The 17,362-nt window shown below is 51.9% G+C and overlaps 1 protein-coding gene across 1 annotated transcript in view; it reads right to left on the bottom strand.

Moving 5' to 3' along the window:
- Positions 1-17,362, bottom strand: part of Ezr (ezrin) — a 44,938-nt gene that overhangs the window by 3,668 nt on the left and 23,908 nt on the right. Inside the window, exons 3-9 of the mRNA XM_052750876.1 lie at positions 14,121-14,216; positions 12,850-13,124; positions 12,212-12,295; positions 11,147-11,293; positions 5,257-5,353; positions 598-761; positions 281-411 (exon numbers count right to left, since the gene is read on the bottom strand). Of these exons, the coding sequence (XP_052606836.1) occupies positions 281-411; positions 598-761; positions 5,257-5,353; positions 11,147-11,293; positions 12,212-12,295; positions 12,850-13,124; positions 14,121-14,216 (994 nt within the window). The remainder of the gene's footprint in view (positions 1-280; positions 412-597; positions 762-5,256; positions 5,354-11,146; positions 11,294-12,211; positions 12,296-12,849; positions 13,125-14,120; positions 14,217-17,362) is intronic.

Below are 17,362 nucleotides of genomic sequence, written 5' to 3'. Positions count from 1 at the left end.
GGCAAGGAAGCAATGTGTCCCACATCTCTGCCCCTGACTGTGGAGTTTAGCTACAGTTTGACTCTACCTCACTGAACAGTCTCAGGAAAGTAGTGGGAAATTAAATGTGACAGGCACAGACATTAATACAGCACAGGACTGCTCTGATCTCAGTGACGACATCGTCATCTACTTTGTGGGGGGGGGGGGGGGGTTGTGTTAAACAGACAGCACTCTTGACCGGGTGCCCTCTTGGCTGTGGGAGTGGGGCGGGAAGGGGCAGGCAACCCGAGCTGCTGACCTTTCTCAGCTCTCTTGGTCTTCTGCTCATAGTCCTGCAGCCGAAGCATCAGCTCCTCCTTCTCCCGCAGCATCTGTTCCTTCTCTCTCTCCACCGTCTCTCTCCTCTTCTTCTCCGTTTCCAACTGTTGTCTGGTACAGGGAAGAGACACCGAGGGAGGGTGAGGGAGGCGGACCCCGACCCGCAGACACAGCCGCTGGCCTGGATGGTTTGTGATAAATCGGGCGGGAGAGGTTCCCGGGGGCAGTCCCTGCCCAGGCCGGGGGTCCCAGACGCCCACAGACGTGCTGACATTGTCTCAGGCTCTGGCCACTCACCGCTCCAGCTGCTTCTGGTGCTTCTCCTCCCGGGCTTGGGCCTTCATCTGCTGCACCTCGATGGTGTCGGGCTTCCTGCGGCGCATGTACAGCTCGTGGTTCCCCATGCAGAGCTGCAGGATCCGCTTGTTGATTCTCAGGCGCGGGGCGTAGAACACAAAGTCCTACAGAGCAGAACAGGGCGGCTCGGTGGGCGTCAGCTCCTCCAATAGCCACCTTTCCCAAGACCACACTTCGCGGAGTTCCTTCTCGAAAAGGTCAAATGCCACAGAGGATGGGGCCAGGAAATGTTCACTCCCCGTGGGGAGTGTGTGTGTCCACTTGCATATTTGTGGTCTACGTGTGGTTTGCCTAGCATGGGTGTGTACACACTAAGTCTCTGCCTACGGCGCTCTATCAAGAGGCCTCTCCCGCCCCGAGAAAGGCAGAGGGGCTGGTTGTCACGAGCATCCCGGTGTACCATGTTCTGGTGTCTGCTGCCCCAGACCCACGGCCTGTCACCATCCTGCCTTTCCTGGTCCTGCCTGTACACTACACCTTAACTCCTGGTCTTCCCTTCTGGTCTCCTGCGGAGCCTGTCACCGCTCACACACTGGTCACCGCCCTGATCTCCACGGCTCCAGATTCCCGAGCCAGGAATTCGCCACAGCCTTCCAGTGCCAGCCCTACAATCCACGCGAACTCCTGAGCTGCACTGTCGCACCGCCTTCAAAAGCGTCCTTTCCTTCGGGGTGCCACACAGCCTAGTCTACCCAATGATTCCAGTCCTGCTTCTGTCCCTGCTGTGTCTGGCGGAGGGGTCTGCCACCGTGCTAGCACGCCACTATGTCACTCCTAGACACAGTGGCCTCCCAAGAGCAGGGGCTGTCCACTCATCTCTCTTCCCAGGACCGAATCAACACTCAGTAGCTATTGGTGTTCAGCAAGTATTTGCTGGGTGACAGTCCATTAATATACACCACCACAGGGGGGTCCCCACAACCCGAAGTGAGCTACTCCATCACTCAGTCAGGGAATGAGGGTGACAATATAATGGGAATGTCCCTACGGGACTCAAGTAGTACCTGGGGACAGCAAACACTGGCTGCCACGCACAGTGACCACCCACTGGTGCCCGCTGCTCTCGGTCCTTGAAATGGAGGCAACTTCTCAAAGAGGGAGGAGCATGGTGTTTGGAAGTTTTGTCTCCAGTGACTACAGAAGTTTAGGGCAATGATGACAGACACCTTTCCTTCCTAACTTCTTGCTCCTTCCAGGACTAGCCTGGGTGACAGAGGGGAGACCCGGTCTATCTGGAAATGCCTCGTGGCTTCCTCCAGCCATTGGGGAGGAAGGTGATGGAAACACAGCCGTGTGCATCCCACCCACAGCCACCTTAGGGACGGACAGCATGCCGGACCAGCTTCTGTCCCGCCCAAGGGTGGCCTGTTTAGTTCCCCTGTCTCCATGAGGCCACCTGAAACCCTCAACTTCCTGGGTGGGGCTCCCTTCTGGTTTCACAGACTGATTATTAACTCACTGGGTTTCTCAGGGAGGAGTCCACAGAGCTAAGAGAAACAGGAATTTTTATTACCCACCTATCTCTTATTACACAAGAGAAAACAACCTTGGCTTATGGCTTCAGAGGCACACAGCCCCCAAAATGTTCCACTGTGACTCACAGGTACGTGCAAAGAAATGCACCACCTCCCCTTTAGAAAAAGCCAATCACAAAGACTCATGCGTCAGAACTACAGGTGGACATGAGACTCCTCGTCCCTTCCTACAAAAAAAAAAACAGATCCAGAAACTACTAGAAAACACTTCAGAGAGTTGGCGGGTGGGTGGGTGAGGGGAGCGAATTTCTACCATGCCTTTGAAAGAAGCCAGTTAGGACTCCAAGTTGAAGATTTCCGAGTTCAAGTCCCCAAAGTGCATCTTAATGCAAAACAGAAGAGACAAGGGGAGCTTTCTTAGTGATGGACAGCCCGTGTCCTAAAACAGACATCAGGCACAAGGAGGCTCAAACAAAGGGAGCCCAAGGCATCCCAAATTCCATCAGGCAAAAGCGACCAGCCCTGCCACACTCCCAGGAAGCTCCCATGAGGCCATAGTGCAGTCCCAGGACCATCTTGGTCTGTCAGAGGGGCTCCTGAGAAGGTTGCCCGAGCAACCAGCTGAGCAGAGACGGAGCAGCTGCCTGAGAGATCCCTGCCTTTCCCCGGATGCTACAGGAATGGGAGGGCCTGTTCTGAAGAGAAGGGACTGCCTTGGCCCTTCGCAGTCTGCCTGGACAGGCTGAAAGGGAAGTGAGATCAGAAACCTCCCCCTGGGAGTCAAAACGAGGCCCCAAATCGCTGTGAGCTGGCAGGCAAGAAGCTGCCTCCTGGCCTGGCGGTCTGGTCCTCTGGAGAGGTTCTGTAACTTCCCAGGGTTCCCTTTGCAAGACTGCACCAAGGAAGACACCCTACACCTCCTTCACCCTCAGGGTTTCTGCTGTCTTTTTTTTTGTCAAAGCCTAACCTTGAAAACGTGGCTTTCCGTACCGAAGGTAAAATACTGAGGCGTAGCTACCCCGCAGCCCTGGTGGGGTAGAAAGTCACCAGGCCACTGCCTCCTCCATCACCCCTCAGCTCCCTGACTAATGCTGCCTCTCCACTTTGGCCTACATTTGAAAGGCCCACCTATCCCTTCCCTCTCCTCAGCCTGCTTCTCTTTCATCTAAGTGGTAGCTAGATTCACCATGAGAATCCTACTCTGCCTGGTTTTATTGCTTTTCCCATCACAAGGTAGAACGGCCACTGTTCACGGCCACAGGTCAATCCCGGAACACCGGGCTCCTGAGGTGCATGCAGCCAGAGATGGTTGTGTGTGTGTTGGGGGGTGGGGTGCATCACTGTCAGGAGTCTTTCTCACTCTCCACCTCATATTTTGAGGCAGGGTCTCTCACAGAAGCTCGGCTAGACTGGCTGGCTAATGCACTCCATGGATCCGCCTGTGTCCATCTCTCCTTCCCCTCAGCCCTGGGGTTACAGATGCCTCCAACTGCACCTGCCATTTAGGTGGGTGCCGGGATCCCAGACTCAGGCCTCAAGCCTGTATAGCAAGCACCTGACTGAGGAAGCCAGCTCCTTACCTCCATCTCTTTAAGTGAAGCTTCCCACAGGGCTGCCTGATAGTGAACATGTATGCACTAATTCAATCTAATCAACCATGACTGCCTCAGCATCCTTTGCCTTTTCCAAAGCTAAAATGTACGCCAACATACATGTATACATGGGTGCACACATTCTTCAACAGTCTAGCCCTAAAGACCTGCTCTTCTGTCAGTGGAACCACACTGAAAAAGCAATCTACTTTAGAATTTAGAAAGCAATCTACTTTGTAATTGTCTTGCTTTTCTAGCCACGCTACCTCACTGCCCACAAAATATGGGTCTGCTGTGACCCTCAGCTGGTGGGGCGACATATTAATGGGAGCTGTTACCATGGAGCCCGAGTCTGTATTACACACAGTTTAATTTTAAAGAACTATGTGGGTGCCTGTGGAGAAGACTCACAAGCTTACACACAGCAGGAAGCATTCCAATAAAGAAAATACTTTCACAAGCCAAGTTGAGACCTGCTGACTTTACAATTCCGATAGCCTAGCCCATGTGTGGGGAAGGCAGTTGGCAGTAACCTGGGGTGCTCCGAGTCTGTCTGCCATTGTGAAGCAGCTCTCAGTCCTAAGAGGCTTAACAGACCTCCACAGAGCCCTGTTTGCCTCTCTTAAGCTTCCCACTGGAACTAGAGAAAAAAAGACATGGGGACCCAAAGTCTTTCCCAATCTATAACTGTTGTAAAAAGAGCAAGCTCTAGGGAAAAAAAAATTACAATTAAAAAAATATAGAAAACAGAATTCTTGCCATTTCCACCATCCTACAGTTGCGTCTATGTCTTCAATATCCTGAGCTAACATCAGCTAAAAGTTTAAATGCTGATGAAATAAAACCCAAATACAGTTCCACAATACACGGGTCCTTAAAGCTCTTTACATTCCTCTTCCCACACGGGCAAAGTACCATTCCTGAGTGAACATCATGTGATGGACCAGGGTGACCAGAGGGAAAGCGGGGATACTCAATTGGAAGGAAGAAGCGAGAGGCAGGATGGGAACCCTGGGGACCCACTATGCTCTGAAACACTTGGAACGCTTCTTAATTGGTAAGCCCAAGAAGGTACAGAAAGCCAAATTTTGGTCCTTTGGACTTCAAAGTCTCATTGTCTACGATCCAACCAGCTACCAAGGAGACGCTGGCATGCGCTGCACCCACAAGTTGGTATCAGGGGTAGGCTGGCTGCCCACACGAACATTGGGCAAGCTGGGTGTGCCACAGCAGAAGTGTGTCATTTTAGGAAATGCTTATTATTGCTTGGTCAAGGTCAATGACTGAGAACTGTCCTTTCCTCTGTGTGAAGGCTGCGATTACATCATCCAGCTACGGATGGACGCATCAGGTCTCCATGACAACCTCCCACTGCGGTGGTCAGTCGTGTGGCCCAAAGATCTCTGGGCATCCATTAGAGGGAACTCTGAGAAACACTGCCTTCCCAGGACACAGGGGAGCCTCAGGGTTCCCCTGAACACCCAGCCAGCTGTGAGACTAAAAGCAGCGGCCCGGTCTATACTTGAACTTACAGGTGCCTTCTTGTCGATGGGCTTGATGACAAACTTTTTGTCATTGAAAGAGATGTTCCTGATTTCACTCCAAGGGAAGCCGATCTTCGGGGTCAACCTGAGGTTATAAGAAGAAAAGCAGCAGTTGAGTAGATGTCCACACGGGCGTTCTTGGGCTGAGAGACCTTATCAAATATCGCTTTAAAACACAAAGCAAGTCCAAGAAGCATAATTAATTAAAAAAAGAACAAAACACCACATTTCAACAGTCATTAGCACCCCAGGTCCAGTAACCTTGGTGCAGCTACACTGCCATGTTTCTCAGTTTCAGGAAGCTGTGTTGCATCACCCTGGTCGTCTTGTGGTAAATGCCGTTCTTAATCAGGAATACCCTTTTGTCCTACTCGACCCTGGCCTGGAGCCTCCTGCCTCAGATCACCACACGTCTACCCTACCCAAGCTCTCACACTGCCGGAGCCCTCACTTCCGTTCTGCTGGTCTGATTAGTTTCCTGTCAGCCAACCAATTCTCTCTTCAGATAGGTCAACGGTTTTCACTCACTCAAGAGTGGCCTTACAGCTCTCAAACTACACTTTCAAGACAGGGTTCCGGGCGGCCAACACGCTTCCTTGTCCCCTGTCCCCCAGGCCCCTTCCTTCCCTCTCCAACACAAACCAGATCAGGGTTATTTAGGTACCATGTTTATTTTTAGCTTTACAAAAACATGCCTTGCTTTCCACATGGGCCTTCTGACATCAGCCGCTGACTGACGGGCAGGGACGGCCGGATTCCGCACCTCTGGATCTCACCTCTGGTTCTCACCTAGCACATACATGCTCCCAACCTTGCTGGATGCTGCCCCGAGTCAGTCCAGGGTGGCTCTGAGACTATACAGAAGCCCTACACAGTCTCACTACTCGATGTCACTACATCACTGGTTGAATTCTGGCTTTTCCATCGAGAGATGTCAAGACCTAAACAGCTTTGCTTAACCATGTCTCCCTCCACACGACTCTCCAACACCTTACCAGAAATAACAGCAATCTGGAAGGACAGACTCTCAAACCACTGTCCGAGTACTGTCATCAAAAACAGTCCTGGGCTGGGGACATGGCTCACGGGTAAGAGTGTTCTCTACACAAGCATGAAAACCAGAGTTCGAATCCCCAGAACTCCTACAAAAGGCATCTGTAATCCTGGCACTACGTCGGCAGGGACACGCTTTGGTGAGTTTCACTGGCAACCAGACCAGCTTCCGGCTCAGTAAGAGGCCTTGCCTCCAGGGAATAAAGTGGAGCATGATCAAGCAGGACACCTGATGTTCTCTGGCTTCTGTGCACGCACACCCACACCCACGTGTGCATCTACCTCCCACACTGTCCCACACATACCTAACATACAAATTAAAAGGAGGAGGGAAAAACAACCAGTCATTTCCTACAGTTTCTACTTTCAGCAGGTCACAGCAAGGCTGGGGTTTGGGGTGAAATTCGGTGCCGAACGACATAATGGGCAGGGCGGGTCCTGCTTGGGCAGCAAAAGCTGGATCAGAAACAAAAGGCAGTCTCTGAAGGCCACAAGGGGGCTTCTAAGCACGGTGGCTGGCTTCCGGGGCACAGTAGTCACAGCACAACTGCAGAAGCCATGTAGGACACTGGCCAGGCTGGTTCATGGCTGAAGCCTTTGGTAGGGGCTGTACGGATTCATCCTTTACGCCTGTCACCCATCACTAACATGCGTCATGGCACTCCAATGCACTTTATCGTCACGCATGGGACACATATAACTCTCAGCAGCATAGTTTTGCTGGCGGGTCTCAAAACACTTGAAATGCAGCCACAGCCCGGGTACACCAGCATCTCCTGCCTGTGCCCCGCCTCACAGGGGAAAGCTAAGGCACAGCAATGACAAGCGGCAGCCTCCGGAGCACTTGCTCCAGACCCCAAGAACAAAAGCCGGTCCCAGAAGAGCTAAGAACCAGGAGACAGCTGCTCAGTCCACAGTCACACTGCCAGGCGGCCAGGTCAACAGCTCCAGCTCCTAAAACTCAAAGAGGCCAGGCTCTGTCCCACAGCTCTTGTCTCTACAGGTCCCTCTAGTCTCTGACCCAGAAGAGCCAGGCCTCCAAGCTCAGCAGGCACTTGTTTTCTAAAGGCTGGGTCCAACGTGGCCTTTAAGATTTTGAAAGCTCACATGTGTGACAATCATAAGCACAATTGCGGTATCAAAACACATGGGCTAAACATGGTAGTTGTGACTCGCTCCTGAGTTAAGGGACTTCCTTTAATTCTTAACCGGTTGGAGAATGGAAGTCTCCCAGGATTCTCTTTCCCTCTCCCTGTCCAAACAGAGATCACACGTAGGACATGGCATGGTCCACCAAGAAGACTGCCGCAGGATTTCTACTGTAACTGCCCTTATGTGCCACCCATTGAGAAGGGGGTGGGGAGAAATGCATGCCTATAATCCCAGCACTCGGGGTAGGAGAGTTGTGAGTTCTAGGGTAGTGGAGGAGGCTGACAATGACAGTGTGGGATTGTCAACCAACCGGAACCAGAGGTATTTTGGAGATGGCTGCTTGCTGGGCATGCACAGAATTGGACTTGGGCGTTTTGAGATTGAGAGGGTAAGGACACCCTCAGCACAATGGAGTTACTTGGAAAGGACACGGTTACCAATGTCAAGGTCTCAAACAGCCTGAGTAACAAAATGAACACCACTGCTAACAAATACCCACAAGTTCACGTTAATACAGAGAGCCGAATAAATGGAAAAAAGAAACTGGTTCCTTCTAGCTAGTCTATGTGTGACTGCCAGTTCTTGACACAGAAATAATCTCATGAAGGTTTCATCCACGGACATCAGAATCAATAGCTGAACGTCTAAGGATCTGTGTCGGTGAAGTCAGTTTCACCGAGTCTCCCTAAAACACACTTGCCGACTACCTAGAGGACAGGCATGACGGTGGAGGCTCCTGGCTCGCACCGACTCTCCCACTGGGGGCTGGACAGACCCACTGACACCACATGTTACTTTGTGGGGGGCCGCTGAGGCACTTTTATGGGATTCTCACCCCAAGGGCAAAACTTAAATCCGATTATAAGCAAACTGCCGGCAATGCCAAGCCGAAGACTTCCTAAGAAGTCCGTGGAAAGTCCAAGACAGCAAGGATGAAGACCACTGCAATCCAGACCCCGGGGACAGCTAAGGGTGGTGCTGACGTTGGCCGGCCGAAACCCGCTGTGGGGGGTCACATTTGGGTCTACAGATGTTAGAGCTGGAGGAAGATGGGTAAAAGGTTATGGGAATTCTTTGTACCATTTTAAACAAGTTGAAACCAGTTTTTTAAGGATAGTTTTTTTTAAATTTTAATCCAAAATCTGTGGCAATGGAAATGATCTTTTCTTTTTTTTTGTTTTTTTGAGTCAGAGTTTCTCTGTGTGTAGCCCTGGCTGTCCTGGAACTTGCTCTGTAGATCAGGCTGGCCTCAAACTCAGAGACCCGCCTGCCTCTGCCTCCCAGGTGCTGGGATTAAAGGCGTGCGCCACCATGGCCCAGCTGAGATAATAAACATTCTATGTCTTGGTAAACCTACTGAGCCCTAGGAAGTGATTGGCGTTTTCATTTCTTGGAACAAGTACAGATGCCACAATTCACAGTGAGACACATCACTTTGAGACACACCTGCTAGGGTGCTACCATCTAGAAAACACGACAGTGTATCAAGTCATCCTCAGTGACCACGTGGATGGAGTGATCTCCCCAAGCTCCTCCGGGTCAACTACTACTTCATGATGGAGTGGGGCGGGAGGCTAAGGGGGAAACGTGCTGGCAACAGATGAAAGGACACAGGGTCAGCCTCGGTGTCCTTAGTTTTCATTTATTTTTGTGTCACAGAGTTCTGGTATGAGAATCCCAGGAGGAATTACAGCCCATTGGGGGGTGGTGTTTGCCTACAGCCCCCTCCTTCCAGCCAAGGGTGAAAGAAGGGGGCCAGACAAATGCTTCCAGTACCTATGCCCCCACTGTTCTATGATATATATCATGAAAAGGGGGTACCTGGGAGACATTTCCCAGCCAGAACCCATTTCATTTCAAAAAGGCTACGACAAAGATATATCTGTTTATTTGTGTATCAAATTGCCCTATTAACAATGTATCAAGAATATCCAATCCCCACCATTAATTAGTTCTATTGGTGAAGGATGCAATTCAATACCCAGGACCTTAGAGCTCTGGTCCCTTGGAGCCTGGGACAATCTCTTGTGGCTACTGCAAACGGGCAAGAACTTTGCTGTCAGCCGGTTCAGTGTCTACCTACAGGCTTTTCCTCTGAAGGGAGCGTGTGCCTTCTTTAGAGGATACAGCGATGGGAGGGAACTGCCTCCTGCCACCAGGGTAGAAGACTGAAGGTCAATGGGAGAATTACAGTTCTCTGCTGTGGGAGCCTGGGGGAGGGGGTCTTAAGGGGACTGGGAAGGGGCTGACCCAGTAGGGCACAGTTCAAAATTTATTTGGGAGGGGGGGGGGGAAAGGCAACCTTTCTGTGGGCTAGGGTGGTTACAGGCTGACATCACCAAGTTCCTGCCCACGGCTGTTTCTTGCAGCTGGAAAAACCTGTTTGGACAGCCCTTCCCAGGGCTCGTTACAAAATCTGGCCATTTAAAAATGGAGCTAAAGACAGGCAGCTTCCCACATGCGTTTCCACAAAGTCCAGGACCCAGTGCTCACCTTCTGACATCAGGCAGGGCTTTCCGGCATGGTGGTGCCTCAGGGCCCCCAGCCTCTACTCTGGGCTTGGAGGAAGGCCCGCCCTTGCCTCTCTATAATACCTCATCATGCACACTTGTGCAGAAGCAAGTATTAAGCCCTCCATAGTCCGCTTCTAGGTTCTCCAAGGGTTCAGGGTTCCCCGGATGTCCTGAATGAGTTATTTATTTATTACATTTTAGATAGGGTCTCACTATGTAGCCCTCGCTGGCCTTGAACTCAGAGCTCTGCCTACCTCTGCCTCCTGAGTGCTGGATAAAAGGCGTGTGCCACCACACCTGGCCACTGGCTGGATTCTTTATGTACAAGTCATTTATTATCAGCAGGTCACTCTCCTAGGTAACTGCAGAGACCGTGAGCTATGGGGGGCTGACAGGAGATGAGGGAGAGCATCACATCCTGACACACTTCACAGGGCTTGGCTGCATCTCAGGGCTCCAGGCTTCCGTTTCACAAATAAGACATCGAGATCCTGGGGCACTCTTGTCTCCCACCTCCTCAGCCAGAGCCCACCTCCTGCACTCAGGCCAGGAACCTTCCTTCACCTTTGCTGGCTGACTGTCCCTGGTGGGAAGAAGGAAACTCAGGGGTGACCACCGGCAGCTGGCAAGAGGCTCATGGCGCCAGGCAGCTCTCTTCCTCTGACTGCTCAGAGACCTTGCTTGACAGACAATGTAATGGCTGTGAAGCAATTAGACACCTTCTGTGGGCTCAGGGGATTTAGCTAATTGTTCCTACATACAGGCGGCTGCTGTTTATGGAATCCTGGAGTGTCTGGTGGCATTATCAACATTCCTGGTTGGATTAGCACAAGCCCTGAGCTAGGAGTCCATTCTGGCTAGGCAACAGCCTAGGAATAGCTGTGGAGGGGAATGATCTCTGGGAGCTACATTCTCTCTGTTTCACGGGGCTCAGAGTCCTAAGGATAGTGCACTCTGGGCCTTCCCTTGCCACAGACTCCTTGTGCTGTGGAATAGACTGCAAGTACAACTGACTTCTGGGTCACCAAGCTACTACTGCACTGTTCAACACACACACACACACACACACACACACAGAAAAAAAAACAACAACCTAGTACTTCATTGGTTTGGCAGACCTGCTACCCCACAGATAAAATCAATGATCAACTTCAACTCACTTGTCATCTTTCTCATAAATATTAAGTCCAAGGGCATCAACTCCAAGCCAAAGGTCTGTTCCTTTCTTATTTTTGATCTCGAAATAGTTGATCCCATACATTTCCAGGTCCTGGGCAATCTTCAGGTACTCCAGCATAGCACTGTCCCTAATGGGAAAGAGAACACAGGCGTTATAGCTAGCAGCATTCACACCCAAAGACACAAACAAGCCTCTGCAGATGCTCAGAGTAACGGCCAGCCATGGAGAGCAGAGCGGGGCATGGCATACGGGCAGGCAAGGCCAGGAGCAACCAAAGGCAGCTAGCTGGGAGGTACGGATGAGCCAGGCCTGTAAGCGGCTCCCCGTCAGGGGTCTGTGCTAGCCTGAACCCTCTAGCTTATCTGCCCTACACTCTTAGGTAGAACTAACTGATTTGCTCTCGTTTCTAAGGAGACAGATTTTTTTTTTCTTCGTTTTATTCTCTTGTTAGGGATAACCCTGTTTCTTGCAATCAGAGCAATCAGGGATCCCAACGTGACTCTCAGAGGCTCCTGACCTGCAAGAATTCTGTGGCACACAGTTTCTAAGTTCCACACTGAAAAGAAGTAGTGTGCACAACAAGGCCGGAGGCAGGGACTGGAATCTTCATTTGAGTATCCTAAAGCCCCCAAGCCTCTGTCCCTCAAGCTTCGCAGCCCTTCTCACCCGGGGCCCATGCTTACATTATGTCGTGTTGAAGGCAATAACCTTAATGAGCAAATGAACTGGCATCCTCAACAAGAGACAACCCCCCCCCCACACACACACACAATGGTGAACAATGCTCCCCTCAGCTAAATAAGTGTAGGTAACAGGACTTTCCTCTGAAGGGATGGGTAGGGCTAGCATCGGAGGCTTAAACTGAATTGCTTCTCTTCCCCAGGCAAGAACCTTGTTTAAAAAACAAAACTCTAATTTTCTTCTCCCCCAAGGGAACCCCACTTGTCCTGGACGTCACCAAGCACGAGGACCGAACGCTGACCTCTCTGGAAACACTCGCTACCTGGAATCCCGTGAAAAGGTAAGTTGAAAATGCAGCACTCACTTGAGCATCCCTCGGTGTTCCGCGTGCCACACCTGGATCCGGTCCTCCCACTGGTCCCTGGTGAGCTTGTGCTGGTCCATGACTCTAGGTTCCAAAAGGAGAGATACAGGACTGTCACCTTCAAGGGCTGTGAGATGTGAGCCACAGTGCCACTTCCTACGTGTATTCAACCCTTATTGTCCTTTCGAATGAGACCATCATGGTGGGCTTTTGTTCCGACTTTCTGCTTTTCTTTCTTGAGCATAAGCCTGAAGATGTAGCCTTGCAAAGACCCCAATCCCACCGTAAGTTTTTAAAAACTATTTAAGATGACTTTTCTTCCAAAAGGGGTCATTTTTTTTTTTTTTTTTTAGGTCACCGTCAGTGAATAAGGGCAGACTTGCCAGAGGCCAGGTTACTGGTTACCAGGCAGAGCTAAGCAGGCAGGTCAGAAAGAGGCCTGCCCATCAGACCCATGAGGAAGAGACATGCTATCCCCACTGTGTCTCAGTTAATCATCAGAGGAGCCTGCTGACTCAGAACATTCCTAAAGGAGCACTCAGGAGAGTACCAGAGTCCCAGCCTCAGGGAGCACATGACCTTGGCAGAGTTCCCTGCTCCCCACTCCCAGGCCGGCCTCGATCGATCGATCGGCTCACCTCTGGGGGATCAGTCGCTCGGAGCTAAGGTAGCCGGACTTGTGCATCTCCTTGTTATAGTCTCCGAACTTGGCCTGCACCGCATAGGACCCCAGGAGCACAGCTGTCTCTGGGGGGCAGTAGATCTCGTCACTGAGGATCCCCTCCTTGACCTGGAGGAAGAACAGCTTCTGCGTGATGTCCTGGATGAGCTCCTCGGCCACATCCTCGGGGTAGAACTTGGCCCGGAATTTGAACTGGACGGGGTTCTCCTTCCGAACCTCTTGTGCAGACACCTGTGTGAGAGAAGGCAGTTCTCAGTACCAACTCCAGGCCGTCCTCGAACACCAGTGATACAAAAGTTATTATACAAGTGTTGCTGTTATCATTTGAGAGTATCCCGGGCTCGCTTCAAACTTGTTGCACTGCGGAGGATGGTCTTGAGTTTGATATGCCTGCCTCTGCCTCCTGAGTCCTGGGATTAAAGGCATGACCCACCATGCATGCTGGTTTATGCAGGGCTTCATGCATGCTAGGCAAGCATTTTACCAACTCAGACACATTATTCCCTAGCCCTGAAATTCATCATTGTAGCACGTGATGTAATAAGTTAGTCCAAAGACCCTGGCTCTGCTGGAAACCCAGCTACTGGCCAGCAGGACCAATCGCCACATCACCGTTTCTTGGGACAGTGCTATCGATCCCAGAGAACTCATTTAGGAAGGACGCCATGTCCTTCCGGCTGTGACCTGCCCTGAGCCAGCCTGTCCCGGACCACGAACTGACCCCCACACTTGGCCATGTCTCCACTCACCCTCCGTACAGTGACATGGAAAATGAGGCGGAGGGAAAAAAGCAGAGCCTGCCCAGGGTCTGAAGAAAACACACTCAGTCAGTGTTTTCTTTCCTATGAGCGAGGTTGCCCAATCTTCGGAGCTAGAAGATAATTTACTGCCGACTCGAACAAAACAGCGGGTTCTGACAATATGGTGGGTGACTCATGATTTCTAGGTTAATCTCATGAAAAAAAAAAAAACAAACAAAAACCAGGCCACTCGGCAGTTAACCATCACCTGCCCCAACAGGGCAGCCGGGGGAGGAGTGGAGGATCTAACTCTAGTCTGCAGTCTCCCTTCCTGGAAGCTTGCAGCCTCTCTGTCTATAAAAATCTTTACACAAATAACAAGGCACAAAAAGGCAGACAGAGACACAGTTGAGGCATTCTGGTTTTGGTGCCCACAGAGCGGATCTGCTCCCAGTTAACAGCCTGCGAATGGTTAACTCCGACTTACCTTTTTATCAAGTTTCAACCAGGTAGGAAATCCTTTATTGTCCACATACTGGAGGCCAAAGTACCACACCTCCCGGAGGCCGATCGTCTTTACCACCTGTGAGAGAGTGAGAGGCCACCATGAGAAACACCCTCACACGGGCAACGGCAGTCCAGCCGGCGGGTGCCCCCCCCCCCCCACGTGCTCAGCAGTCCCCAGAGAGAGACTGGGACTCGGCTTGGTACAGCAAACAGGCAGTCTCAAGCTTAACCTCTGACCCACAGATGTTACGTCAAAGTACAAGTGGCATACTTTAGCCTGAATCTGACCAGATTCAAGGTTATCTCTAAGTTCCACCAACTCTCACCCCTCTCCCTTCACTGCAGGCTGCGGGGCAGGCTGTGATGAGCGCACAGAACCAATAGCCCACCTCCAGGAGTGTCCAGGCACACTGCCCCGCATCAGGATGCTCAGGTGGGGGATGGCCGAAAAGAACCAGCACAACACGCGGCCCATGGAAATAACGACACACATACGCTCACATACCCCCACATTCCATCCCACCACACACACACCCCACAACCTCTCACACACACTAAAAAGAACTAAGTCCCCAAATCTTAGAATTTTAAACGCCATGACAGGAAACATTAAACCTTTAAAAAAGGTTACCGCTCTCCTCCTGAGAGTGCCCGAGATGCTTCACGTGACACACTAGACTGACTAAACACACCAGAAACCACATGGGAAGCCAGCTGTTGATGGTAAACACCAAATCCCAGCTTTCAGGGGTGCAAGGCAGGAAGGGTGGGAGTCAGAGGCCATCAGAGGCTACACAGTGAAATGTCTCATCTTTTTTTTTTTTTTTTTTTTTTTTTGGTTTTTCGAGACAGGGTTTCTCTGTGTAGCTTTGCGCCTTTCCTGGAACTCGCTTTGGAGACCAGGCTGGCCTCGAACTCACAGAGATCTGCCTGTCTCTGCCTCCCGAGTGCTGGGATTAAAGGTGTCTTTCCTAAAAAGAGAAACCATACACAAACAGGGGAACAAGGAGCGCTGGCCAGACCGGTCGCCTTCACCTGTGGAGGGGCAGATGCTCGCTGCCCCTCCAGTCTCTGCTCGTTAACCGCAGTGGGCCACCCTGCCGATTCTCCCCCTCTGCCCACCCCACAAAAGAGTGGAGCTACACCACATCCAGGATTTTACCATGGGATGCTGTGAGGGAAATGTGGCTTCCTCCACACACTGCTCCCAGGACTTGTGAAGCCCACGCCCTTGTTACCAGGCAGAGCTAAGAATGTCCCTGGTTACCAGGCAGAGCTAAGCAGGCAGGTCAGAAAGAGGCCTGCCCATCAGACCCATGAGGAAGAGACATGCTATCCCCACTGTGTCTCAGCACAGGACTCGATGTCCACTCCTGCCGACTTCCTACTCTCCACAAACCAGCGGTGACCCGAGGTTGCACAACGAAGTCCTACGCACGTAACGAGCGGGTGTCGGCCCTAATCTGACCCTTCCTCTTTACCTGCCCGACTGCAGGCAGCCTCAGCCTGGTCCTGAGCTCCTAGTGAGAACTTCCTGTCCATTCGACCTCCCTCTCCATGGCTCTAGGCTTCCAGTGACGTCCAAGTGACACCACTCAAGAGTCCTCTCTCCTGCATTGTGTGGATGGACAGGTCAGTCTGCAAGCATCCTGTGCAGCCAAGGCTACCACTCTCAGTGAAGAGCTGCCCCCACTGCCCTGACTCGCCACTTTCTCCGTACTGTTCCCAATGAAGGGACTCCCCCGCCCCCCACAGCCTCCCCGCCCCCCACAGCCTCCCCTCGGTACATTCTGAAGCCACCCCCTAGCTCATAGGTCCTCCCTAGAGGGGAACCCCCACATTCCCACAAAGCTATCCATTTCTACTGCCTTCAAGGTCCTATGATTCTCTCAGCTTCACCCACAGGAGTGTCTCAGCAGCTTGGGGGCTGACCCTCTGCCTTGGGAAGGGTTTGGGTGACAGGCTTTATGACACAGGACAGAGGTGCCTGATTCAGCCAAATGAGCAGCAGCTGAAGTGCTGTGCCCCATCCCTCCAGTCCCCACAGAACATCCGATCCCAGTTCCTGCTCCACATGGATATCCATCTAGAGTCCAGTGCCACGCTGCAGCTGGACTTGAGAGGCAAGAGGCCGCTGCAGAGGCAGGGTAGTGGGGTGCTGTCACGGGGGTGCTGACATGCCCTTGGCTCCGTCAGGCTGGAGGGTCTGGTCCTGGAACAAGCCTCCTTTCTTGGATCTGTGACTCTCTGGTCTCAATTCTCTGATCACACTACAGCTTCCTGCTCTGCTTTGGAAGCAATTTTGCCTGTGGCCCCACCACTCCTTTGCTGGTAAGGAAGTCTAAAGTGATCAGGCTAAGGTCCTGGACATGGCGCCGCACAGCACTCAGTGGCTGTGTCCGGCTTCCCCTGGGAATTTCAGGGTGACCTTTAAGATTTCATCCTTAATCTAGCCTCACCCCAGAGCAGAAAGTATCTTAAATCTCACTAGAAGAGAACAACCTTCAAACAATGGTGACCGGCAGCCAGCCCTGCCGAACAGGTCTGGGCACGCCCTGGCACCCAGGGTTCTGCTGCCGGGAGAGCCACTTGGCACTATACCCTGAGCTCACTATCCAGAGAAGTCTGGATGGAGCATGGGCAGGAGTGCTGAGATCCCCTTCCCGGGTTTCCCCAGCAACAGTGCTCATTTTCAGGCTTAGACCTTGAATGCAGAGTGCCATGCCCGTGGTGGTGGGGCCACTTGGGACTGCAAGCTCCCAGATCAGGTGCTGCATGACTCACCTTGCTCTGGCCTTGTGCCCCAGACCCTTGTCTACTATCTAGAGCTTGCTCTCATCTCCCTCTGCCATTCACCTCAGGCCTCAGGAGGCACAGGAACACAGATGCACCTGCCTTACTTCCTCCAGACAAAGCCTGTACAGACCCCACTGAGGGCCTGGATGCCAAGGGTGAGCTGCTGGCCAGCATGGCACAGGTATCTTTGACGTATCCCTCGCCATTGTCTGGGCCCATCTACTCTATGAAGTTGGGCAGAGAGCAAAGAGATAAGGAGGGTTTTCCAAGACCTACCACGAGACGGGAACAAGAGGTGCCCTTTCTCCCCATTCTACCTGAGAGTCACGTAGGACATTCTGGAAAAACTGCTTTCCAAAAACCAAGTGTTCTGCAATGAAACCACCTGTTGGAGCTGGCTGCCTGAAGTGTTTTGTTAAGAAACAG

Source organism: Peromyscus californicus, unplaced genomic scaffold (genome assembly GCF_007827085.1).
Source record: "Peromyscus californicus insignis strain IS unplaced genomic scaffold, ASM782708v3 Scaffold_22__1_contigs__length_63687245, whole genome shotgun sequence".
NCBI lineage: Eukaryota > Metazoa > Chordata > Mammalia > Rodentia > Cricetidae > Peromyscus > Peromyscus californicus.
Note: the sequence above shows the minus strand (reverse complement) of the source record. Positions and strands in the feature narration are given on the sequence as shown.